Raw genomic sequence first — 27,862 nt, forward strand, 5'->3', positions numbered from 1 at the left:
CATATCTGACACCTAAACTTCGATTTTTACATTTAAAACACTTCATCTATGCATGACAATGTGTATTTCACATTGTAAAAGTTTGTAATATGTAACTTTCTTCTATATGATATACAAGATTTGAGTTTTATAAATTTAAAAATCAAAATTGAATTAATATAGCTTATCATAGTCAGAAATTATACCAATCCAGACAGTGGAAACATAAGTAAGGAGAGCTTTATATCTAAAAGTTTCCAAAGTGAATAAATTCAATCAACAAGGAGGCGAAGTACCTGTGATTTCAACAGTTATCGCAGCCTAGAACTCCTCATCATTTCCAAGAGATCTCGTAACTGGTACAGACCATCTACCAAGGTGTGCAGTATAGTTTAAACATCTGATGACACCTTTTCCCTCAGGACCATCAGGAAAATCAATGATGCTGATGCTGCCGGCATCAAGATGGAAAGAGTCCATCCATTCTGCTGTTAACTTCAGAGACTGTGTTATGAGTGCAATATGAGCAGCAGGGTGAGCAATAGCCACAACATTTCTTTCTGATTCTGATTCCGATTCTGATTCAAAGAATAGTTGCTGTAGCAGAGAATGCCATGCTTTCTTTGATTGAGTCCATAGTTCTAACATGCTCGTATCATTGAGGTCAACTATGCATCCTGGTTGAAAAGAGGCAGCCTTCCTCGAAATCTGATGGGGTTCAGAACAATGTTATAGAAGTTAAGACCTGAATGAGGCTACGAAGGGAGTTCGAATATAGAAAATGATGAAACAAGTAAATGAGGACTCCAAATAAATTGACTTGTAGTGAGACAGGCAAGTGAAAAGTTTAAATTTAGATTCAATAGAAGACAATAAAACAAGTAAAAAAGAAAATCTCAAGTTCGAGTTCTCTTATAGTTATTTTACTATTGATGAGGTAACCATACAAGCATTCTAGCTTCAGTATTGAAAATTCATTACATTTTGGGAGACTCATTTTGTAGGGTAATACCTTAACATGCTTCTAACTGATAATTTATGTTCTAGACAATTATAGTCATAATTAATATGATCAATGCTACCTTAGAATTGTACATTAAAGACCCATGCTTGAATTGTAATGCATGGCCGGAGCTGTAACCATCTTAATTTGGCATATTTTATAGATGGTATTTTGGAACTTTTTTTGTCTTCCTATTCTATAAAAAAGCTACTACTCCCTGATTTATGCTTTGGAATTAGAAGTCTGTGATCGAGATGATATGATGCGTCCTATTTGTTAACGGCATAATATGTTGAAACAATTGAAAAGTTATAATGATGGGGGCGAACATCAAAAGGTAAGATTTAGATTAATAGAATAAATATAGGGTATAATGTATAATTTTAGTCAATATGAAATCGATAATTGTGAATCAATGTTGCTAGCAAATCAAGTGATATGTAAGTGTGATAGGATTAACTATCTTAAATCTGTTACACAGAAAAATGGATATATACATATGTATCAGTGAATATAATGTTATGAGATAAGATTGGGTCATTAAAATGAAAAATCACCGACAATCAAGTTTTGTTAGAAAATTACATCTCATAAGATGTAATTGATTATAATGGCTTGTCTTTATAATTTTCTACCTAGTAATAAAATAAACCCTATTTTATCCAAATTAGATAAATGAAAAATCTATGGTAACATAAAGACAATTCAAAATCTTTATTTTCATAATTGATTGCATTGTAGGACAATATTTCCATCTCTTGATATAGTAGATTATTTTCAATGTCGTATTAATTCCTAAAATTAAATTTCAAAATTCTGAGTGCTTCATTTCCCTTATGAGGCAATGTCATTTGACTGAAAAGTATGAAAAAAGGAGAAAAAACCAATTATAATAAGTGCATGAAGCAAAATACAAATGATAAAGAGTGGAGATTGATGAAAGATTATTGAGACCAGCAATTTAGTCTATACATCCAAATGACAGAATATTCACATGAAACATTAATGTCCATGCAATATCAAGTAGATGATAGTTTTTGCGTTAAGAATCATTTATTGAGATGTTTAACAACAAAAAATTAATAAATAATACTAATGTTAGAGCAAAAGACACAAAACTAAGAGCATAAATTCTAAAATATTAGCAATGTCTAAGGTTATAATTAAAGTGAAAAAAAAAATCTTAATAAAAGGTATGAAGAACATGATGAAAGGTCTTTGATAAACATTTTAATACATAAACCCAAATGACTCGAGAACAATAATTAATAAATAAGTCAAACTAGGAAAAGTCTGAGTAACGATCAGACTAGTAATCCAAATCATCGAATAGACCAATTCAAAAGGAAGAGATTAGATACTAACAAACAAAGAAGGAAAGAACGCACCATAGCATTTACCCAGCTTATAAACATGACAATCAAACTTGTATGGGGATTAAAATTATAAAGAAAATGTTTAGATTTTATGGAATAAGAATAAAAAAAACAATAATGCCAATAATATGGAATAAAAGTAGAAGAATGGGTGGAAGTAATACCGGCCATCAAGAAGTAAACTCCACTAACTATAACACTTTTGCCAACCATCTTTATCAGCTAAAATTTTGAGATATGCAATGTAAGAGATAAAATGTAACAAAATAATTGTCATTATACAACAGTGATAGTTAGTCGATCGAAACTTGTGAGACAAAAAAGTATGAAAGAGATTTGGGAAGATGTGTAATACTTTTTTTTAGAGACATAGAAACCATTAACAATAATAATAGGTGGTAGAAAGATCATATTGAGAGATAAAAAAAAGTTGACAATTACATTTCATATAAGAAAAAACTCCTAAATATAAAATTGGGATGTACATTAGAGAACCAACGGCTCAAGAGAAAGGAAGCATGAGACATTGAAAAATGTAAGCAGTCGATCATACTAAGCATAATTGATTCCTAGGAATAAAGGGTAAGACCAATTGTAAAAGCATTGTGGGCAATAGAAGGACAACTAAGTTTCTACAAATAGCATTCAAAAGGATGGTTGGTGTAGTTACGATGAGAATGGGATAAAAGAGCATTAAATCCACGGCCACATTACTACTAGCACATATACCATATCTACAATGTTTTCGACCACCCTACTGCCAATAGCTAGGACTACTTAGTCAGAAATAGACGTTTGGAGTGTAGAGAACTCTATAAAGCAAAGAACCCGAGAGATAGCAGTTATAATGTTAAACAATAAAGTCTATCATTAATCAATCTTCCACATATTTTCAGAAGGATGCTTACCAAAAAAAAAAATCTGGTCATAGAGTTATCTTACTTTAGTGGAATAATCAAATCTAGAGCAAAGGGATTGTATTGAAGTAACTCGTCCCATTTCCATCTTAATGTGCTATAATATACTCCTTGATTAGCATATCATTTTGTTGAAAAGAAAAAAAAAAATCTTAGAATAGAGAATATACACATGAAAGATATTGCTCTCTTGAATATATGTGGGCCTAAAAAAACTTAAAATAGAGAATACACACATGAAAAATTTTGCTTTCTTGAATGTAATGTGGGCCAAAAAAAAAAAAGAAACAAATCCCATATCCTTCTGCCATAATCTTAAAACATGACAGTCAAGGCAATGGGCCTTAGATGACACCTTTGTGAAAAAATGTCTATTGAAATATAGATTCAACAACAGCAATAACAACAAGCCTTTATCCCACTAAGTGGGGTTGGCTACATAAATCATTTTTCTCCATTGGTCCTATTGAGTGTCATATTTTCATTTCATTCTAATAAATTAAGATCATTTTTATACAATATGCCTGAGGCTTGCTAGGTCTAACTGTGTCTTTCTTAACATAAGTCGAATCTAAAACATCAACTCTCCTAACCAGATTATCAAATGATCGATGTATAATGTAACCAAACCATCTAAGACCACTCTCTCTAATTTCGTCCATCATTAGAGCTACACCAACCCTATCACGGATATATTCATTTCACATTTTATCTCTACGTGTAAAGCCACTCATCCACCTAAACATTCTCATCTCGGCAACACTTAACTTAGTTTTATGCTTCTCTTTTAAAGGTCAATATTCTGCGTCATAAAGCATTGCAAGTCTCACTAACCCCACCACAACAACAACAACAACAAGCCTTTATCCCGCTAAGTGGGGTTTGTTACATGAGTCTTTTTTCTCCATTGCGTCCTATTGAGTGCAATACTTCATTTAATTCTAATAAATTAAGATCATTTTTTATACAATATGCCCCAATCTTTCTAGGACTACCTCTGCCTTTCTTAACATAAGTCAAATCTAAAACATCTACTCTCCTAATCGGATTATTAGATTGTCGATGTTTAATGTGACCAAACCATCTAAGAAGACTCTTTCTAATTTTGTCCGCCACTGGAGCTAAACTAACCCTATCACGGATAAATTTATTTCGCATTTTGTCCCAAAGTGTAAAACCACTCATCCACCTAAGTATTCTCATCTTCCGAATACTTAACTTAGTTTTATGCTTCTCTTTTAAAGGCCAACATCCAACGCCATAGAGCATTGCAGATCTCAGAACCATTTTATAAAATTTTCCTTTCAGTTTAAGCGGTACTTTTCTATCACACAATAGGCCCGAAGCATTCCCCCACTTCAACCAACCAACAACCAACAACCAACCAACTTGAATTCTACTAATAACATCCCCATCTATATCACCATCACTTTGAGCAATGGACCTGAGATATCTAAAGTGTTCACACCTAATAATTTGATCACCCATAGTTACAACTCTGTCACTAGAGCTACTATTACTACAATTACATTCCATTTATTCCGTTTTAGTTCTACTCAAATGAAGGCCTTTAGACTCCAATGAAATGAATACCTCCATAATTCAAGTTTTTCCTAAACTTTTTTTCTAGTCTTATTCACGAGAAGGATATCTTCAACGAAAAGAATACACCAAGGTACATCATCCTGTAAATGTCCAGTAATGGCATCCATAACTAAAGCAAAAAGATATGCGCTTAAAGTCAATCCCTGATGTAATCCAACTAAAATAGGAAAATATTTGGTCAATCTTCCTTCCATTTGAATACAAGTAACAACTCTAATATACATATCTCCTGAAAATATTTAGTCAATATTGTAGATCTCACCAGCATTTCATAAAATCTTTCTTTCACTTTAAGCGGTACTTTTCTATCACACAATAGGCCCAAAGCATTCCTCTACTTCAACCATCCAATGTTGAATTATACTAATAACATCATCATCACTTTGAACAATAGACCCAAAATCTCTAAAGCGTTCACACCTTTTCATGATTTGATCACCTTAGTTACAACTGTCACTAGAGCTACTACTACTAAAATTACATTCCATATAATCAGTTTAGGTATACTCAAATGAAGGCCTTTAGACTCCAATGTAGACTCCAATGTAGACCTCCATAACTCAAGTTTTTCCTGTGTTTTTTCTCTAGTCTTGTCCACAAGAAGAATATCATCAAAGTACATCCTCCCGTAAAAGTTCAATAAGAGTATCCATAACTAAAGCAAAATAATATGCGCTTAAACCAGATCTCTAATTTAATATAACTAAAATATGAAAATATTTGGTCAATCTTCCTTTTGTTCGAACACAAGTAACAACTCTATCAAGTAACAACTAGTAACAACTCTATTATACATATCTTTAATGACTTGAATATAAGTGATATCAATACCTTTCTTCACTAAAACTCTCCAAAGGATATCTCTTGGAACCTTATCGTATGCTTTTTCTAAATCAATAAAAATCATAAGTAGATCCGTTTATTCTCTATGCACTTCTCCACCAAACCACTCAATAAATGCACAACTTCCATAGCAGACTTGTCCGAAATAAATCCAAACTGATTATGAGAAATCTTTGTAATACATCTTAATCTATGTTCAATTACCCTCTCTTATAATTTTAAAGCATGACAAATCAACTTAATTCCTCTGTAAATTGCACACTCTTGTGCATCCCCTTTATTCTTAAAAATAAGGACCAAAATACTCTTTATCCACTCCCCAGGCATCTTTTTAGTTTTTAAAATAATATTAAAAATTTTAGTGAGCCAAAAAGCTCCCAAATCTCCTAAATATTTTCACAATTTAATTTGGATATCATCAGGTCCTACAAATTTTTCACACTTGATTTTCTTTAAAGACTCCTCAACTTCTTTTTTATTAATGCGGCGGTAAAAATGAAATATTTTATTATTATTAACTATATTAAGATCACTAAGATTAATCGTAATTTCAGGAACTTCACTGAAAAGTTTATCAAAATAACTTATCCAACTATGTTGAATATCTTTTCTAAGAAATGCACTTTTTATTTTCATTTGTAATATGTTTTACTTGAGTTAAATCTTTACATTTTTTTTCTCCTTGTTTGGCTAGATTATGCATACATTTTTTACCCTCTTTAGTATCTAATCTATTATAAAGATTACTAAAATCAAAATTTTTAGTGTTGCAGATTGTTTTCTTAGACTCCTTACAGGTAAGTTTATATTTTTCTCAATTCTCTAATCATTTACATTTAAACTAATTTTTATAACACTTTTTATATTTTATCTTTTCATACACATTATTATTCCACCGCTAACAATTTTTATTTAGAGAAAGTTTTCCTTTCGATTCTTCAAGTACATCTTTTGTCACTTGTTAATAGTGTTTGTTAATTTATCCCAATCAGAATTTGCTACTTCATGAACATCCCAAATCTTGAAATCTTGAAGTTTACTTATAAAAATAACTTTATTTGTGTATTTAAGTGCCCCCATGTAATTATATGACAATGATTCCTAATATGCTCTATTTTACAACTCTTCATCTTAAAATTTAGAACTAATAATCGATGTTGAGTAATTAAATTTTCACTTGGAATAAACTTACAATCTTTACATTTTCAACGATCTATTCTTCTCATAAGAAAATAATAAATTTGTGTTTTATCATATCCATTCTTATAGGTTATAATATACTCATCTCTTTTCTTGAAGAAAATATTAGCAATAACAAAATCACATGCTACAACAAAATTTAATATGGCTCAACTTTCTTTCATTAATCACTTCAAAACAGTGGCGATCATGAATATTTCTAAAATCTTTTACCACTCTACCGACATGTCCATTTAAATCTCCTCCAATAAAAATTCTTTCTTCAAGAGGTATCATTTGAACTAATTCTTCTATATTATTTCGGAATTTCTTTTGGACCATATATTTAAACCTACTTGAGGAGCATAAGTACTTATAATATTAAAAATCTCAGTATCAACAACAATCTTAAGGGCTATAATTATATTTCTAATTATATTATTTTTTACAACATTATCTTTTAAACTCATATCAATAATTACACCTACATTATTTCTAATGTGACTCCTACCCAAATACCAAAGTTTAAAACCTAAGCTGTCAACCTCCTTAGTCTTTTCTCAAGCTCATTTAGTTTCTTAAATACATAAGATATTTATATTTCTATGAATCAAAATATCAATTGATTTCATTAATTTACTAGTGAGAGTACATACATTCCAAGATATTATCATAATATTAGTTTCATGGACTAACTTCTTTACTCACATATGTTCATCGATATGGAAACCCTTGCTTATTTGCACTCACCGGCCCTTGCACATTTTTCACTGCATTTAGGTCATACAGTATGTCGCTTCTAGAAGACATTCTAGCAATTATACAAGGATCAAAAGAATTCATGTCATGATTTTCGACAAATTTTACACTAGTTGTCGACTACCTAACGAAACCTCCACTTTTCAAGTACATAACTTGGGACCCGACAACGACAGTGTAAAATGATTACCCAAAAATAAATAAACAATTTTTTATTGTTTCATATTGATTCTATATTTATAAGATAAATTGAGACTTATTTCGTCACTCCAACGGGTGTTGTACATAACCATTATGGATAACCCCTTGGGAAGGAGATACATTAATGACATTTATAAATGAAAAATTTAGTGACATATCGAAAGTTTTTCCAAAAAGAGAACAAATCTTCAAAGTTCGTTCAATTGATTCAATGTCAATGAAGCTTAAAAGAAGAGTTGCAAGTTGGCACGAATGTATCCAAAGGAATCTTGAGATTTCTCACAGATCAAAAGAGAAAATGAGAATAATAAAAGGTCCTCAAAATGATAAAGTAGTAGTGAAGACCGAAAAGGAAGTGAAAGGCCCATTGAATGTAGAAGATAAGTAGCTAAATTCAATTTAATATTGGTATAGAAGATAGGGGGTTTCAACTCATTGGAAGTATGAGAGATCATTACATTTTATGAGGTAACTCCAATCATAAAAGTGGATGAGTCATGAAGTGTTCCTACTATAGGTTTATGGGCAATTGGCAGCAAGTGCAGTGGGTAGTTCCAACAATAAGCAAGTGTGGGTGGGAAGTAGTAAGAAGGCGAAGAAGTAGTAGGTGGTGTAGGCTTTAGGGCCATGCAAGTAGGCAATCAGGCAAACGATAGTGGACACAAGTGATGAGTAGGTGTAGCGGGTTTGGTGGTGGAAGTGAGCACTATGGATAAAAGAGCGTAAACAAGAGCAGGCACATGCACTGCAAAAAAATAGGCACGCCTACAGAACTAGGATCTGATCGAGAATAAGTTAAATGATAGAGATAACTAGAGCTAACTAGGCTGTAATAGAATGTTAGTGGAGAAAATTAGTGTGTATTATTCATGTGATAAAATAAAAATAAAAAAAGAACAAATTGTCATTGTGTGCATTCAAATACTCTACACCACTCTTCAAATATAAAAAACTTCCTAATTTAATAGAATTCTACAACAAAAACAGGATTTCAAGAGATCTTAGCATGAAGATAGGGTTGGCAGTGGTTATAAGCTAAGGCAAACTGTTAATCAATGTTTATAAAATTCAAAATTATCATCTCCTTTCTATAAAAACACCAAATTACAAGAAGAGTTATATAAATTTCCAAAATAAAAATGACATGTTAGCTATCAAAGTGGTAGTTAGCGTGATGCTATTGATTTAAATGTAAATTTATTTACAAGTGTAGCATTAATCAACACAAAAATAATGTATTTATAGGTCAATAAAATTTAAGCTCAATTTTTAATTTGGTGAAGGGATGTGCTTAAATTTACCTAAAGAAAGCCATATTTAAGCTAAGCTTTCTCAAAAATCTCTCAATCTCTCACCTTATTAAATAAGTTAATTACTAATTAGTTAGTAATCACTAATTAAGTTGTCTTGAGCAGAATTGCATTATTATTATTATTATTATTACTGTTATTATATAATTTAGTATATAATGGATACATTATTAGAGGTTAAATTATCAGATTGTTGAAAATTAAAATAAATAATATGCTATGAAACTATAATTCAACCGCTAAAAAGTTAAATAACAGCATAATTATGGATCAATTATATATTCAGTTTTGTTACTAATTAATTATTTAGGATTAGATTTTAAAATTGAACATGTGAAAAATGTTCTAGAACTCTAAAACTCTTAATAGATAAAATCAGTATAAAATGCCCTAAATATTAAAAACAGCCTGTTCAAATTAGCCTTTTTACCACAAAAATATAAAGGATTAATTATGATTATATTTAGCTATCAAAGAATTAACTAAGATCAAATCTTAAGCCTCTAATATTCTTTCTTAATTTAGAATAAGCTAATCCCACTTAACAAAAAAATAGTCTTTGAATACCAGCTTACTCTAATCCCAGGGAATAAGACTTTTTAGGTGGTTCCAATTGGCACACTACTAAACAAGAAATGGAAGCAAATTAACATTTAGGACACGTTTGGGGTGGCCAAATTTTATTATAAAAATAGTTGAATAGCTGCTGTGGGGAGAGATGTTGTGAAAAAAGCACCTTTTAAAAAGCTACTATGAAAATTACAAATATTTTCTTCAAAAAACCGTACAAGTTTCTAACATATTTGGTTGAAAAAAATAATCCAGCACTACATAATTTATTAAAAGTAGCAGTAGCTGGTAGCTAAATGAAATTATAGCAGCAGCCTAGAAGGTAAAGCAGTAGAAAAGCTACCTCAACCAAACCCTTAATGTCCCACTAAGAAAAGAATACAAGATGCTGCAATATAAATTTCACTACAAAGGGTCAACATGGAAAGTAACTTACCTTATGCGCACGTTGAAGAATAGATTCCACTTCAAGTTCCAGCATTTTCTTCACCTCCACAAAACGAGGAACACAATCAGCGCCCAAGCAATCTGCTGCCTCTTGAACCTACTAACATAACTGCCAGAGTTGAATTAAATGAAGATTTTTTTAATGTATAAACTATATTCTCATATAGTTAACCCACAAGTACATCTTTTTATAAAGGTAACAACTATTTACCTCACGTATGGCTGTTGCAGTGTCAGCAGAGGCAATCCTTGGACTACACACTAAACAATTCACCTTCAAGTCCAGAAGTAATTCTGCAGTTTTTTGAGACTGCAGTTACAATTAAGATGTTTAGACATCAATACATAAATGAAAACAAGGTCCAAATAATTTCACTATTGTTTGACAAACAAAATACCTGTATAATCCCAAGCATGTTTAAGGGCTCATACACGAAATCTGAATAAGCAGCCTAGAAACAAGAGAGAAGTAACATATTAAATATTTAAAAGATGTGTTACTGGAACATAGCACTGAGCAAGAAAAATGAAGAAGGTTGCAGATTCCATCTACAGACAGACCCATACTTCACTAGTGCCTTAAGCTAACGATTCAGAGTATAAGAAACAGACATTTATCTTCCCAGGATCCATAAAATCTTGAAGTCTTAAAACACACAATATTACATAATAAAATAGACTTGTTACTTATATCATAGATCAACACATATTCTCATGTTTTATGTCAACTGCCTCATTCATCAGTATGCTGGTTAGTGGTCAACTCTGCCAGACATTGCAACCTTTAATTGGTGGAATAGTCGCATTTTTAAAAGCTTTGATATGAGCTGTTCATTCAATTGATAAAATTGCATCAAATCCTTCTTAATATATAAGGCTGTCAGAGCCGAAAAAAAAAAACTGCTACAAATAAGATACCATCTGTAGGACGGAATGGATTAAGTACCGATCATTCTAGTGAAAACTAAGCATGTTACACAAATTAGAATAAGGAACCCAACAAGCAGTCTAAAATAACATTAGCTTGGATAAAAGCATACTTCTATTGGATTGTCTTAAGTGCTTATCGTACTTCATTACTCTGTGTAGCTCCATGGCACACTAAAATAAGCCGCGCATTTGTTTTCCTTCCAGCAGAACTTCCAAAAGTAACAGGAGAATTTGGTGTCTGCAGCAAGAGTCAAGCAAAAGAAAATTTATGACAGTATCACTATTATAACAGAAAATAATAAATGTTTAGTGTAAATAGGAGCTTAACACCCTATTAGAAGTACTGGGAGCATCCATATACGTTCAGTATAATTCTGTTGTGCAGAATCCAGGTCGATATGGTCGCCTAAAATCCAAAATTCTCCTAGATGCTTACCCAAACAAAGTCAAATGCTAAAAAAATTGATATATTACTAAGTAAACTTATTTTAATTATGAGTTCTTTTAAGAGTAGTCATTATGATCGTCAATTTAAACTACACTAAGAAAATTAAAGAAATTCCAGCATCCAATTAATGTAATTCCAAATTATTAAATCGTGCTAAATTGGTTCTTTAAAAAAAGTGGCGGGGACGCCTACTCAATAAGGAAAAGATGCAGAAATTCCTGCGGCGAAAGTAGTGTTCAGCTGCCCGTCAAGGTTTTTCTTCCTCCTTAGGAGTCGGCCGGTCCTCTTGGGCCACTCCTAATTATACTATTATTATATATTTGCTTTAGTAAGAGGCTAAGCTAAGTTTTGTTGTGATTTTTTTTTTTTTTTTTGGGACAGCCAATAGTGTTATCGAAACCTCGTAACCCGTCCCGGAACTTGGAATTAACCAGGGCAAGATCAGACAGTTTGACAATGAAAATCAATTTTCTGCTATCATATTTCTATTACTAAAAGTTTAATATTCAAATATTCATAAAATGATCACTAAAAAAAAATTAAATAAAAATACAAAAATTTGTACTTTTATGTTTGTCGTTCTTGCCTCCTATACACATTTGCTTATATTTTATTTGTCTTGTTCAAAAGCTTGAAATCTAAAAAAAAATATTTAAACATAATGAGTTATCTAAAAATAACCCAGGAGTAATCATATTTATAAACTATAGCAAACCAAGAAAAAGAAAATAATATGCATACTAGTCTTTCATATTTCTATAAGAAATCTTATAATATGGACTTTCATATTTCTATAAGAAATCCTTGAATATATCAATGCATGTATCAATAATCTTTACTTAATGAAAAATATTATAAATTTTTATATGCATTTATTTTAACTTTAATTGTACTTTATATTCTTTATATAAATTTTTTTCTATTTGAGAATCACCGTTAAAAATTACATAATACATCAACGACTAATATTATCTCGTCTGCACAGCAGTTAGCGATCTAAACATTATAATTATCTAAGGTAGAAAATTCATTACTTGCCCCTGACGGATATTCTCTCATCGACACAATGGTTAGTGATCTAAACATCACAATTGTCTGAGATGAAAATATTCTTACCTGCACCTGACCGATATTCTCTCATCGGCATAGTGGTTAGCGATCTAAACATCATAATCTCATTCATATCTCTTATATCATGCACATCTTTGTCTATCATGCTTATCATGCATATTTTTCATGTCTAACAATATGAAGGATCTAATTAAACCAAAGCATGCATGGAGCAAACATATATTTTGAAATAGAGAAGATTATTGAAATTTAAAAATATAATAACCTCGGTTGCCACGTTAGATTCTTAATATTTAGTAACTAGTTGGACTTCACAATAACATTTACGTTGATATTAATAACCTGAAGTACGAAAAATTTCCGTATGTTTTCCACGAACTCACCGCCTCAAGTAAACAACATGAAATTTCTAAATATCTTAGGATTTAATAATATATTCGCTCATAAAGTAATTTAACCCAAAACAAAACTAATTTATCAAAACAGATCTCAAACCTTGTCTTCGCTACGACTACTGGAAATGAAAAAGATACATGATTCTTTGCATATTAAAATGAAAGCGTGAGGAAATAAAGAAATGTCTTAAATATCGCTAATGTGGGTTTCGTACCTTTCATTTTCTCGTTGAAACCTCACGACTTACAACTTTGTTGTCGTGCGTCTGCGCTCTGCTCACAACCTACGCTACAGTAGTCGAGCAGCGGACCTTCGTGTGAACGAAATCGAGAGAAGTAGGAGAGAAATTAGAAGAGCCTAGAGCCCCCCCCACCAAATAATTTAATCAACTCAATATCTTATAAATTTTATATTTCGCATTCCATTCACAACTTACATCTAGTGTTGTATATTGAATTGATCAATTTAACGCTTAGAATATTATAAAATTGTTTCGGTTGAAATCTAAGGAGTGTGAAATTTGGGCTACATTTTTAGTAGTTAAAATTTTTACTCTATTTCACAAAATTGGTTATTAAAGGTGTCTTTGTTTCTCCCTTCAAGGGTTGTATTCAAGATTCGAGTGGTGCTCCGCTTATAACTCGCTCCCGATGTAGTGTTTATCCTTCCCCAACTCCTCTAAATTCCCCTCGCTTTGCTGCTACGCATCCCTATTTTGTTTCAGTCGCCAAAAACAACCATTCTTACTTGTTTTTCTGCAGCTCTGACTGACATTGTCGCCTTCCCCTCCCTCGTCTTCGTTGTTGCTGCTATTCTCAGCCTCCAGCTTCCCTGTTATCGCTATCCCGCCCCTCCACCTTCCCTGCTATTGCTGTCCCGCCCCTCCACCTTCGTTGTCGCAGCCCCGCAAATCCTTTCCTTTATTGTTTTATCACTGTCCCGCCCCTACACCTTCGTTGTCGCAACCCCGCAAATCCTTTCCTTTGTTGTTACCACTATCCAATTGTCTGACATCATTGCAACAACATTGTTAACTCCTTCCCTTGTTATTTTACCATTGTTCAGTCGTCTGGTATCGCTACCGCAACCCTGCAACTCCTTCCCTTTGTTGTTTTACCATTGTTCCAACCTCTCAAAACCCCTATTGCCCCTCATCCACCTCTCATAAACCTTACATGCTAAAATTACCACCCTCCAACACCACATTTTACCCATTCCAACCATCCAATACCATTTCCAGCCGACCTAGCCGACCTCCACCACCCCTGGATCGACCTTTATTTGAGTTTGTGTATCGATTACATTGTTATTTCACATTTCAGTGTGTTGGTTATAATCTTTTATTTGCTTTTAGTAATAATATTTTAGTTTTCGGTTATTGTTTGAATTAACTTCGATATCATTTAATATGAGAACTAGTCTAACCTATTTTTATTCTATGGTTGCCAAATCAGCCCCCATTCCCCCTAGAAAATTTTTGCCACCCTTTTTCCACTCAAGTCATCCCTACACACCCTTCCAACACTCCAACCCTAAACCCTAGCCACGCCACCGAGGAGATGATTGTCAAAGACCTGAATAGGAGGGAATGCCACAACATCGTTCATAAGAAATCCACAAAGAGATGTTCAGAAACCATATATAGAAGGGTCAACCCGTGGCCACAACGATGACTTGCCAAGTCGAAAAATGCAATACATCCCTTCCATACAGCAGATTCCAAAGATGAAGAACCCCTATCCCAAAGAGTTGGCCTGAAATTTTAGAGGAGCCTAGATCTTGAAGTATAAGGTGAATTTATCATATTTTGATGACCGTTTGGATCTGGACATGGTCATTGAGCGGCTCCGAACATTGAATGTGTTTTTGAATACCAAAAAGTCTCACCAAACATAAGAGTGAAACTAGTCACCAACAAATTAAAGAAGGGCACATTTCAGTGGTGAGAGAACTTGAAGATTCTTCGACAATGAAAAAAGAAAAGTAAAATCACTACATATGAAATGAGAAATGTAGCACTGGTACCTACTAGTTCATTACAGACTTCATATCCTAGCTTCAAAAGAAAAGAGAAAATATCACCCGGATGACCGTCACATACAAAATTTAACCACAAATTCTTTCAGCTAGAGTACCCAGAGAAACATCTAAGCTGACCTCGTCTGAGAAAATCTTAGTTAAGAGTGAAGAACGGGTGAAACCAATCAACATTCTCAATTTTGTCCCAGCCAAGAAGTGCGTCAAGTGCCACAATTTTAGGCATATTGAATAAAATTGCACAACTGAAGAATGATCTCTTTCACTGATCAAAAAACAGTAAAAGAAATAAATAGTGATCCAAGAGAAGATGAAGATTTCATATATGATTATCAATTTCCAGCTAACAAGGATGAGACATCAGCAGTTCCATTTAACCCCATGAGAGCGACTCCAACAGAATTAAGTAGTTTTTCTAGAAAGGAGTGAGTCTAAGGCAATAAGTGTTCATGTAGGGTATGAGATTGTGGTGCCTCAAACTATCTTTTCGCAAGCATTGAGAGGAGCATCAACAGAACTGGCATCGGATGTCCAAAAAGGCCACAAGACACAGGGTGACCTCAGATAAGAGGATTTTAGAATTTTTCAAATATATATATATATCATAACTCCTGAGTTGCCCCTACGAAGAGAGATCCAACATATTAAAGATGAGAAGCTTTTGAGCTACTTCTGAAAAACTATTGTCGGTCAACTTTTTGATTATTTAAAAATATGAATATGGAAATAATTTTTGAAATTTAATTTAAATATAATAGATATATCTTTTTAGTTTCGAAAGTAGTATATTTTAATTTTTGAAAAGAAATGAGACCAAATGGATCTCATTCGTCCAATAGTTTGCATAATTGTGTCCGATATCGCGAATGTTACACCCTCCCGAAAGATTAGTGCATACCCCGGCGATATACCCAATCCTGAAAACTAAAAGATTTGTGACTTTTATTTGGTCTGCAAACCTTTTATGTATGACCGACAAGTTCTCATATCTAATACAAAGATTAAATAAGATTTATTTTACCCGGGTTCCAAGTTCCCTAAAGAGGCAAGTCCCCATGATTAATTACATCTCAAATGACGGGAATCGCTTGAGAAAACCCTCGATGATGATCAGAGGTATTAGTCTTCAAAAATCCAAAGTTTAGGTTTTTACGGTAGGACATGGAAAGACAAATGGGAATGGCTCAAATATGAACAATTATTTTTTTTAGGAGTCCAAAGGAAGAAAAAAGTAGGGGACGTCATTGATCATGAGAAGAAAACCTCAATAACTTCCCAAACTATTCTACTGTGTGGCTATGTTTTAGAGATGATGTTATTTGAATGTTTAATCCTGTTAATTTTATTATTTGGGACTTACACATGCATAATAACTGGTTATGCAAATAGCCCACAGAGATAAAAGATTTTACGTCGTTCTAGATGACAACCTCGGAACCTAAGGCGAATTAGGACTTACGCTGCACAACATAGTTGTACAGGAGCCTAAAGAGGGTGTGAGGATTTACGTCGTGTTGGGTAAACTACCTCGAAGTCCTATGAGTTGTTATTTAGACTAGGAAAGAGATTGCTGAAGAATATCCACTTGCTTCTCAGTCTGAGTTCCTCGTCATGTTGCCTACGAATTTACCTCTAAACCTTCTGTCGTCGGGTTAGCTCCAGGGTTTAAGTGTTTGAGATTAGTGATTTACGTTTCATAATTTTGGTGTCAATGTTTGATTTTGCTTTGTTTCATTTTTTTTTTCAGTTTTGGTTTTGCATGCAGAATAAGCAAATTGTAGGTAAATAAAAGGTACTTGAAAGGTAAAACACAGTAAAATAACATGTTATAAATAAACTGTAAAAGAATACTTGGGCATCTATTACTGTTGAGAGCATAGTATGATTTGCAGCAGATTTAAATAAACTTGCAAGAAGATTAAACAATGCGAGAAAACCCAGCACGAAAGACAGAAAAAAAATGAGTCGTAAAAATCACGAGCAAAAGAAGCCCTTAGCCGCATATGAAAGATCAAGACTAGGTGTAAGACAATGGTAAAAGTGGGGGCTCAGAGCTGGACAGTGTGCTTCCTGATTTTGAACAAGAGTTATCAGCACGACAATCTCATAAGGCAGTTCTTAACCTCAATCCAAGTGACTAACCGCGCACCTTTATAAATTTTCATAGAAAAATTCTTTGATTTTCATGCAAAAGTTGTTATTTAAGTTTTTTTTTATGCAGAGTTTTTTTTAACATGCAAAAGAAATTCTTATTTTATTTTTGCTTATTTTATTTTCTTATTTTATTTTTGTAAATATTTTGTAAAGTCGTATAGTCCACAAGCTAGTTACTCTAATCGTGCTAGAACTACTGACAACCTAAGAGTGTCAGGGGCAACGATCTCATCAAGAATCGGCGAATAGTATCATGGATTTTTTCCTCCCCTATTGAAGATCCTTGATGTAGGAGATATTATCCTAATAATCTCACTTCGTATCCCTCGTTTAAGCACACATAAGCAATGTCGTCATTGCCCTCGCCACCTAAACTCTAGACTTATCCTAGCCCGATGATCCATATGTGGCGTTAACAAATTTTCCCGATTATCAAAAGAATTTGAGTATAATATCCAAGCTCAAATCCCGGTGCACTGGGTTTCACTGTAGGTTAAGTCATTGCGGGAATTTCACTGTTGATTTAATTAAGAAAGCATGCACTACGCATCGGTGCATCCTTATGTCTAGTGTCTTAATCAGTTTGCGAATCAGTGCATCTTTATGTCTAGTATCTTAATCAGTTTGTGAATCAGGGTCAAGTGTCAAGTTTCATTATTTATTTGAAAATTAAGTGGATGAAAGCTCACCTAGGGTGTGCTCCTAAAATCTAGGAAGCCTACACTGAAAAATATGTGGATGAACTCTCCCCTAGGGTGTGTTCCAAAAATCTAGGAAGTCTATACTGAAAAATAGGTAAATGGGCTCTCACCTAAGGTGTGCTCCTAAAATCTAGGAGGGTTGCACTAAGAATTAGGTAGATGAGCTCTCACATAGGATGTACTCTAAAATTTAGGAAGTCTATAATTTAACTTGTGCTTAAAGTGATTCAAGGTATTCTACTCTCAATTAAGTGTTTTTTTTAACTAATCCTCAAATTTCTAAGCCTCAAATTTCTAAGTGTCTTCTAAGTGTCTTCCAAATAATTAAATCAGAAACTCCCACTTTTCGACTTCACCATTTAAAAATAAATAAAACAAAAGAAGAAGGGGATCGGCCCACTTCCAACACTAGTAAAGCCGAAAAGGGGGAAAACAATAAGTGAATCGACCTAAAAGTGTTGAAACAATAATCAAGTGAAACCCAACGCAGTATATATAGCTTTCCAAATCCAGCCCCAAAATGATAGACAAAGCTCTTCAAATCTAGCCCCCAAAACAGTAAATAGAGTTATCAAAATCCAGCCCCGAAACAGTAAATAGAATTATCAAACTCAACCCCAAAAAAGTAGACAAAACTCTTAAAATCAGCTCTGAAACAGTGCCAAAATGGTGCACAAACGGTGTTAAAACCATGCCAAAACTAGCCCACAAAATGCCCCAAACAACATAACTATGTTCCAAATAATACCAAATAGCTCTAACAACACCCCAAAAGCTCTCACAGCATTTTAAACACCTCCAAACGGTAATTTACAACACTTGAAAGCTACCTACAGCAGCCCAAACTACAATTTCAGCATCCAAACAACTCTCACAACCTTCCAAAATATCTCATAGCACTCTAAGGGCTCTCACAGCATTTTTAACACCTCCAAATAGGAATTTACAGCACTTGTAAGCTACCTACAGCAGCCCAAACCTCAATTTCAGCACCCAAACATTAATTCCAAGTTTCCTACAGCACCCAAACGTTAATCACAGCACTTGTAAGCTACCTCAAGCAGCTCAAACTACAAATTCAGCACCCAAACATTAATTCCAAGTTTTCTACAGCACCCAAACGATAATTCCAGCACTTGTAAGCTACCTCAAGCAGCTCAAACTACAATTTCAGCACCCAAACATTAATTCCAAGTTTTCTACAGCACCCAAACGATAATTCCAGCACTTGTAAGCTACCTCAAGCAGCTCAAACTACAATTTCAGCACCCAAACATTAATTCCAAGTTTCCTACAGCACCCAAACGTTAATTCCAGCACTTGTAAGCTACCTCAAGCGGCTCAAACTACAATTTCAGCACCCAATAGCACTCTAAAACACTCCAAATCAGCATTTCTAAAACCTTCAAACCATACACATATAAACCCAAGACAACACTTTCAAAACAGCTCTCAAATCAGCCCCTTTTAAAAGCTTCAAACAACATTTTAAAACAACAAGTAAAATCCCCAAATAACAGTAAGACCAAATCAGAAGTTGCAGTTGAATCCCTAAGAAAAAAAAAAGAGTTCACCTTCACTTTCAAAGGGTAACCATAGGCAATGAATATTAGCTTCCTTTCCATTAACAGAACTGGATTAAAGCATGACTTGCCCATCCTTCATAGTTTTCAAAGCTATGAATCTCTTTTTGTTCACAGCGGGACAAATTCCAGTAAAAGGGAAGCATCCTTGAGCAGAAAATAAAATTGCCGATACGAAAATAGCTTCCCACATGTATAGGTTTCTCTTTACAGACTCAATATACGGCTTAAACATCCCTCGCCACAACTCAAAATTCCATCTGGAGGCAGCTTACAATGGCAAGCCCAACATACACCTCTCCATCAAAATATGCATCACCCGCTTTAAAAAATAAATAAAAAAAAAAACAGAATGGCAATAAGAGTCCCAATTATAATATATTGAACAACACCGAACAACACCAATTTTTGAACAACACCAATTTTGATAATCAGGTAAAGCCATTCATCCAATCTCCAGGGTTCTTTTTAAAAAATAATAATAATAATAATTCTTTCGGAAGGGTTGTTTCAATATAAGGAATAAGTGTAGATAAGTGATAAAACATGCTCATCCAGTAAAAGACATTGGGAGAAATCGTTTCTTCTCATGCACCTTTAATCAAAGTCCAAGATTTGAAATGTCTAAGTTTAGGAAATAGAAATGAAACATTTTCAGTGACAGGTATATCAAGTTTTCCCCATGCATACGTTTTATTTATTTTTTTATAAAGGATCCAAAGTATTGCAAGCATCGAACCTTTTAGATTTTCACAAAAAAAAAAATCAAAATAACTTCCAGGTCCTCCAAAAGGCCATTGTATTCTCAGATTTTTCAAAAAAGAACATCAAGATTTTCAGATTTTCGTAGGTAAAATAATAAAAATGACTTTCAGATTTCTCCAAAAAGGTCATTGCATTCTCAGATTTTTCAAAAAAAAGCACCATGATAAGCATCTTGAACCATTCAAAAGCCAAGCAGATAAATCACATCTCAGAGCATAAGAGAAGAAGGTTCCTCTTAATTAAATCAAGAGCACATGAACACCTATTATTGCATGAGGAAAGTCACAAATAAATTAAAGAAGAAAGCAGTAAGATTCTTACTTCCAAATGCTGAAGAACAAAGAAGAAGAGAAAAAGGGCTTTGGACTTATCAGGAGGCGTGAGCGAGGAATGGCAGCGTCGAGGGCTAAGGTCGTTTGGTGTAAGAGAGTGTCGGTGCAGAGGAGTCGATCGTGAGAAGGAGGAGGTGAGGATGAAGCAGATGAGTGATTCTGGTGCTGAGGGAAGAAGCGAGGGCTTCGACGTGGGAGGCGGGATCGAGCAGGCGAGTGGGTTTCTTCGGCGCAGGGAGGAGGCGAGCAGGCGAGTGCGGGAGAGGTCTCAAGCGTAACTTCTTCTACGCAAGGAAGAGGGATGTGTGATTGAGCAGAGAGCGGGAGGACGAAGGAGCTAATCGCACGAGAGAAAAAAAAATAGACGGGAGCGGGAGCGAGCGGAGCGGCGGCGGATCGAATGGTGATCGAATGAATCCTTTTGTCTTCTGTCGAGGCCAATTAGTATAGTTGAATATGAGCGAGCCGTTACGTGAAAGCTTTGGCGGGGAATTGAATGGTTTCCTTGCGCAGATGAGACTTAATTGGAAAAGAATTATTTCTTCATTAAATCTTATTATTATGGGATTAATGATATATTTGAATTTTAAAATTTGAAATTTGAAATTTGTGAGCTGAAATAATTAGCCCGGGCTTAGCCCATATCTAGCCCAAGTCAAACTCGAAATGAACCTGGGTTGAGCCCGGGCCCATGCCCGCTATAAAAAAAATGTGCATTGATTTCCGTGCTGTTTATGCGTGCGCATAACCCTACCAATACGGGTGTCCTTCCCGATTAAAGTTGACGTTCCGGACGTGTCAATGTGGTACGTTTCGTCATACAAGGTCGTCCGGCCAAATTCGTCGGTGGGCAAGTCAATTCTGTCATACAAGGTCGTCCGGACAAATTCGTCGGTGGGCAAGTCAATTCAAGTCAAAGTCGTGTGTGGTGCAGTGAGTACGTGAATTGTGGCGTTCGTGAGTATTTGAGTCACAAAGGATTCACCTAAGGTCGTTTGATCCTATAAGAACTTATTTTCGGGTCCTCTACATGTTGGTCATTAACTTTTGCAACTAGAAGTTGAGTGCTTGGAACCACTCATGCGAGTTCTTCACAAAAATGAGTCAAGAAGTGGTTCGAAGCTCTACGGGAGGTGGGCTTTATTACTAGTCCACTAGGATGGTCAACAAGGGACTCTTAAGACTACATTTTGAGTTCTGGGTATAGGAAACTAAGACCTCACTAAAAAAGAGTTCAACAACTATATGGAGTCATTTAAATAAAAAAATTAGTTCAGCAATGTACCCGCGAACACATGTTTAAACAAGAGGAATGAACTCCATTGTTGGAAAACTTACTCAAATTTTTGTGAATATGAACATCCTATAGTGAGATCCAGATCTTTCTGGAGAAGAAGAAGAAACATCTCATGAGGGGTAAACACTGAAAGTGATCCATCATGCCCCAAATGTCATTCCAGAGTTAGTTCCCCCAAACGAATTTGTTTATCGGATGTGCCCTGTCGAGTACGAAGAGTACATGAGACAAATTACAGATTTAATAGCTCGGGAGTTACTTTAAGAAAATCTACCTCGATATCCAGCGCCGGCTCAGGTTGTGTCAAAAGAGGATGGATAATTATTCTATGAAGATGTAGTTTAGAAAGACAACGCCTATAAGATTGATTTACCCGGAGCATAAAATATTTTTGTCACCTTCAACATGGCTGACCTAACGTCATACTATGAGGCGATAAAAGCTTTGACGGATGATGTTGAAACTCCCCAACCCCTAGAGATTGACGAGGGTGTCTCCCTCATACGGAACAGACACGGAAAGTCTCGTGACAAAAGCAGCATGTCGTTGCTTCCCTGGGCCAAATTGGTCCAAATTTTTCTTTCTTCGGAGGAGTCGGTCGATCCTCCTGGACCACTCCTAGTAATCTTATTATTATATATTTTCTTTCGTAAGAGTCTAAGGTTAGTTTTGTCATGAATTTTGTTCAGGATAGAGACCAACAGCTTCGTTTCTCCCTCAGAGGGTTGTATCTAATGGTCGAGTGATGCTAAGTACTCCGACTATATCTCGCTCCTGAGGTGGTGTTTATCTTTCCTCAACTCCTTTGTATCTCCTCGGTTTTCTACAAGGCATCCCTCTTTTGTTTTGGCCTCCTAAAACAGTGTTCTTGGTTGTTCCTTTGTGGTTTCAACCGTCATCGTTGCCTTCCCTTCCTCTTCATTGTCATCATTGTCCTCGGATCCACACTTCACTGCCATCGTTGTCCCAACCCTCCGCCTTCACTGTCGCATCACTGCAAATCCTTACCTTTGTTGTTTTACCACTGTCCAATTGTCTGACATCATTTTCACAGCCATGCAACTCCTTCCCTTGTTGTTTTACAACTGTCCAGCCATTCGGCATTGCTGTCGTAGCCCCTTAACTCCTTCCCTTTGTCGTTTTTTTGTTGTTCCAGCCGCCCACTAGCTCTATGGCCCCTCATCCACCTCCCAAAAACCTTACCTGTTGAAACCTCCACCCTCTAACACCCCATTCTATCCATTCCATCTACCTATCACAACTTCTAGCCTAACTGGACAACCTCCACCACCCTCTGGATTGACCTCTATTTGAGTTCGTGTGTTGGTTTTGTTATTATTTTTCATTTCAGTGCCTTGACTGTAATATCTTATTTACTTCCGGTAATAATATTTTGGTTTTCCGTTGTAGTTTGGGTTTTCTTCGGTATCAAAAAAGTAATTAAACTATATAAGTTTGTAGCTCATATAGCCTAGGATGATCTAGTCTACCATACTATATGTTTCATATTCATCATCATCATCTATGCTTGGTTCTACATTACGGGATTTAATTTTACCAATATCTCCTAAGATTGATCCTCTTCATTCTCAACGTTTACTATTTTGTAGCTAGAAGCTCCTCTGCATACTTGTTTCCTATAAGGCATGCGCTTCTCTAGCTCTTGATGTTTTTTCCACAAATTATCATTGAAATGGGGATCACATTGTAAGTCATAAACGATAAAACGATTAGAAAGGATAGAAAAACAATTTCTAACATTTGATCCAGCACATAGAGACTCTAAAATCCATTTCTCATCAATAAGAACACAATCAAGAACTCCATAAACCATTTCCCATCAATCGGAAGACCAGAGCCTTAGAATTTCACCATAATATACTCATGCAAAGAGCCCAAACAACGATTGACGAGAAAGAAGGAAGGTTATAATGAAATTTTTTGCCAGTAAAAATCACCAAACTATAATAAACCACATAAGCAACATAGTGCGCAAACCTGGTTTAAACGATTAAGTCTTATATGGGGAGATTCACCTCCCATTCTTGGTGCAAAATCCAAGACACTTACACCACAGTTGCTTTGTAAGAGAATTCTGAAGTATTTTGGTCCTAATCCTACACAGACATGCAGAAAAAAAAAAAGTGAGATCCATAAGAAGATCATAATCAGCTTGCTGTAGACAATGTCAAAAGAAATTACCAATCGCAGTGGCAACAAGAGCTTGATTGACAGCATTGTGTGCAACTACTAACACAGACCTTCCTTCATGAGCCAAAATTTTGTTCCAGCAGCTCTCAGCTCGGTCCCAGAGTTCCCTCACAGGATAATGTCCATCAATTTGAAAGTTAGCAGCATCTTGCTGCCATTGACGATATGCACCACCAAACTTCTCTTTTCCTTCATGCTTTAAGAGGCCCTAACGAGGATAGATATGGAAAAAGTATTAGTGCAATTGGAGAAATAACCTTTACTATAAGAATGTTGTTTATTAGAGATTGTTTGGTCGACAGCAAAAAGAGTGCACTGCATTCCTTTAGCAATAGTTTTAAAAATCCCGGTAGTTGATGGGGAAAAAAATAAATGCAATGTAAAATTACAAATATATTTGCAATTTATTCTCTAGTTCAATTTCAATGTATTTGAAACTTGCTAGATTTGGACAAATTCCAAACACAATACTTTATGTAAAGTGTTGCCCATCGCCACTAGACCTAGAAATTGGGCTGGCGGCCAACGGGCCCGCCATAAGCCCACCTAGAATGGGCGGGCTTGACTATGAAAAAAATAAAATTTTGCGGGCCCAACAGGGCTCGAGTCCGCTTTGACTTAATCAAAAGCCCGAATGAGTCTGACCCGTGGCAAGTCTGACCCGTGGCAAGCCTGGCCCGCCCATTGGCTTTGTATCATAAATATATTTCGTCATTGCAAGCTTTTGAGACGATTAATTTCCTCGTACTTTCTCTTCTTCTAAAATCATAACTTTTAATTTTTATACTAATACCAACCAACTCTTTTAATATCACATAAAAATTATCACTTATAATTTTCTTTATAATGAAATACAACTTCCATGCATATATAACATGACAAATATGTAAAAATTGAAGTATAGGTGTTAGATATGTAAATAAATAAAATATGATAAGTAGTATATAAGTAAATGTTTTTTTTTTTTTTTGCAGTATTTTACTCAACTATTTGTATTTACATATCAAGATATTCTCAGTTTAAAATTTTTCGTATTTCGTGTGTATACGTTTATTATTAAATTCATTTAAACGTATAAGAAAATTTTAAAACTCTTGTCGCCTTTCATGTTTTAAACATTCATATTACAAATTTTTTTAATATTTTAAATCAACAAAATGATTTGAGAGAAAATGTTAAAGATTTTATTATTTATTTATTTATTGTTATAAAAAATCACTTTTCTTTTGAGGCCCAATACCCAAGACTAATCCCCACCATCACACTCTGGTTGCCACCCGCAACCCATCAGTAGCTGCCTCCCACCACCACCAGCTACACATCGATTGTCGCTTGCATGACACTAGCTAGCCACCATCTCCCACGGCCGCCCCAATAGGCCGCTCACAGCGACGCCTACTGTAACGCCCAAATTTTGAGAAAACAAGTGAAGTTTGGCAAATTGGAAAATTATCCCAAATTTTACATCTCCCACAATTCAATCAAAGTATTTTTATAAAAATCTACGTAGGAAATCGATCAATTCCCCGATAAGCACCATATGTTAATTATGAACAAAATGGGAGATTTAAAATTTGAAAGTTATGTTTTATTAAATTAATTAAACTCAATTAAATCTCTAAATTTCGCATGATCAATGCTCCCCACCAACCTTACGTCATTTTATTCCATTTGTTCGGTTGAACAGGGCTCCAGTGAACTTCGAATTACTTCCCCTCATCGATTCTCTCTCTCTCTCTCTCTCCATTACTGCAGCGACAACAGGCGAATTCCACAAGCCTCTGATCGATTGTTGTAGCGCAAAGAAGCTCGCTATCCTTGCGCACGACAAGGATGTGAGTGGAGATTCTGGGAGCCGCATTTCACGACAGAGAGCTCCGGAACGATTTTGAAAGATATGAAAATAATTTTAGTAATATTTGAGACATTCATGTCCTTCCTCACCCTTTCGTTTTGGCATTTACTTCATTTTTCATGCATTTTTCTTTTCTGGTACCCATCAAAGATACAATATTTCGAACTCTTGATATTTAGGCTAGAGCGAAATTCTGGGAACCATTGGAATTAGGGGGTGACAGACCGTTCAGGAACCATTGATATCAGGGGAGCTATTGGTAACTGCTATGTTGAGAGAAATTCAACTTTTATCGATAGTTTATATGGTCGTTGGAACAGAGTGATGACTCACAATAAAAGAAATGAAAATAGTTGAGGTTTATATATTTGCACGTGACATTACTATGAAATGACATTGTTACAATTACATACAATAAACAACTTATGAATATGCTTTTGATTATAGTTATGATTTCATGCTTACAAACTACATGTTTACACTCCAGTTTTGATTTTTGCACTACATGTTCTCTACCATACCAGCTTGTTATGATTTGTGTGTAGGCATGTATAGTGACATATGAGCATGCAAGTTATTTTCTTTTAGTGTATAAAAATCTTATGTTATTTTTTATTATTTCTCTAAGCTGGTTATTGCTTGGGCGTGATCTGTACATTTTTACACTATATAATTTTGGGAGCTATACATACTTTTTAGGTGCGTATTTAGTTTATGTTAGATTTAGTATCTCTGTATAGTTTATATATTCTGAGGTTATGATTTTCATATTTTCGAGTATGAATATGAATAAAGTATGAAATGAATATATCACATATAATGCGACAATTTAATTATACTAGTTCAGCACCCACTGGGTCCTGATTTTGCATGTCAAGACGAGAGTTGATGTTAATCTAGTTGAATTGTTCTCCTCTATCGCACCTATCCAACCATTAACAGAGAATGTAGGGGGGATGTGACATACGCAGTGGCAGTCGCAACAACCTTCCATTTCACAGCCACAACCCTACGTCCGCTCATAAACTGTCTTCTCCCTCCGCCGCCACCAGTAATCAATCGCCACCCTCGAAGTAGTTGGCGCCTATCACCACCACTGGTGGGCATATTTACATTGATTTTGGTTTTCTTCAAACCAAATAAAAAAAAAGAATAAAGTCTTGTATTTCTTTTACATTAAACCAAACAAATCCAAAACATTCAAAAAATAATACATTCCTTTTACATTGATTTCTTTTTAAGCAAGCTAAATAAACCCTAAGTGATAGTATCACTTACCTGAAAAGAATATAGATCAATCTCCCTAAGGTCTGGCTCCTCTAACACTTTGTCCTTGCGAGAATCCCATATAATCTTAGCTGTTCTCTTGGATCGAATCAAGGGACTGAAAGGCAGAAGAAAAACAATATTCCATTAGAAACAGTTAATAACAAATAATGCAAAACGATTAAATCAAGCAACACATTGGTGTACATCCAGGCCTCACTGAAATAGATTTAGTTCTCTTTTTCATTCCATTAATTTCTTCATCTAATGTAGCACGGATGTACACTTTGATCTGTAACTAAAGTGACACTCATGGACCAAAATGCGGAGCGGTGAACCATACAAGTAGCATACATTAGAGAGCAAAAGCAGGATAGAACAATCATGTAATTGGAGCATGGACAGCAGTTACTGAAACCAGTAAGAGTATGGACCTTGACGGTAGATAGCTGGAGGATAAGTTGGAGATATCCAAGTTTTCCTTGCAATCTTAAATAAACAGTTTGTCTGCTTTTTTATTAGTTATATACTTTTGAATCCTAATCATATCGTACTAAACCAATAAATACATATTTCATAAGAAACCGAAAGGAAGATTTCTCACAATAGACTGCCAGAGATTCACAT

At 34.8% G+C, this 27,862-nt stretch overlaps 1 protein-coding gene across 1 annotated transcript in view; it reads right to left on the reverse strand.

Annotated features, from left to right (window-relative positions):
• Positions 1-275: 275 nt before the first annotated feature.
• Positions 276-27,862, reverse strand: part of LOC110022905 (2-carboxy-D-arabinitol-1-phosphatase-like) — a 33,684-nt gene continuing 6,097 nt past the window's right edge. The window contains exons 2-9 of the mRNA XM_020722058.1: positions 27,248-27,353; positions 24,106-24,322; positions 23,902-24,020; positions 11,262-11,357; positions 10,588-10,641; positions 10,401-10,499; positions 10,179-10,286; positions 276-687 (exon numbers count right to left, since the gene is read on the reverse strand). Of these exons, the coding sequence (XP_020577717.1) occupies positions 301-687; positions 10,179-10,286; positions 10,401-10,499; positions 10,588-10,641; positions 11,262-11,357; positions 23,902-24,020; positions 24,106-24,322; positions 27,248-27,353 (1,186 nt within the window). The 3' untranslated portion in view covers positions 276-300. The remainder of the gene's footprint in view (positions 688-10,178; positions 10,287-10,400; positions 10,500-10,587; positions 10,642-11,261; positions 11,358-23,901; positions 24,021-24,105; positions 24,323-27,247; positions 27,354-27,862) is intronic.

The sequence above is a fragment of the Phalaenopsis equestris genome, unplaced genomic scaffold (genome assembly GCF_001263595.1).
Source record: "Phalaenopsis equestris unplaced genomic scaffold, ASM126359v1 Scaffold000203, whole genome shotgun sequence".
Classification (NCBI taxonomy): Eukaryota; Viridiplantae; Streptophyta; class Magnoliopsida; order Asparagales; family Orchidaceae; genus Phalaenopsis; species Phalaenopsis equestris.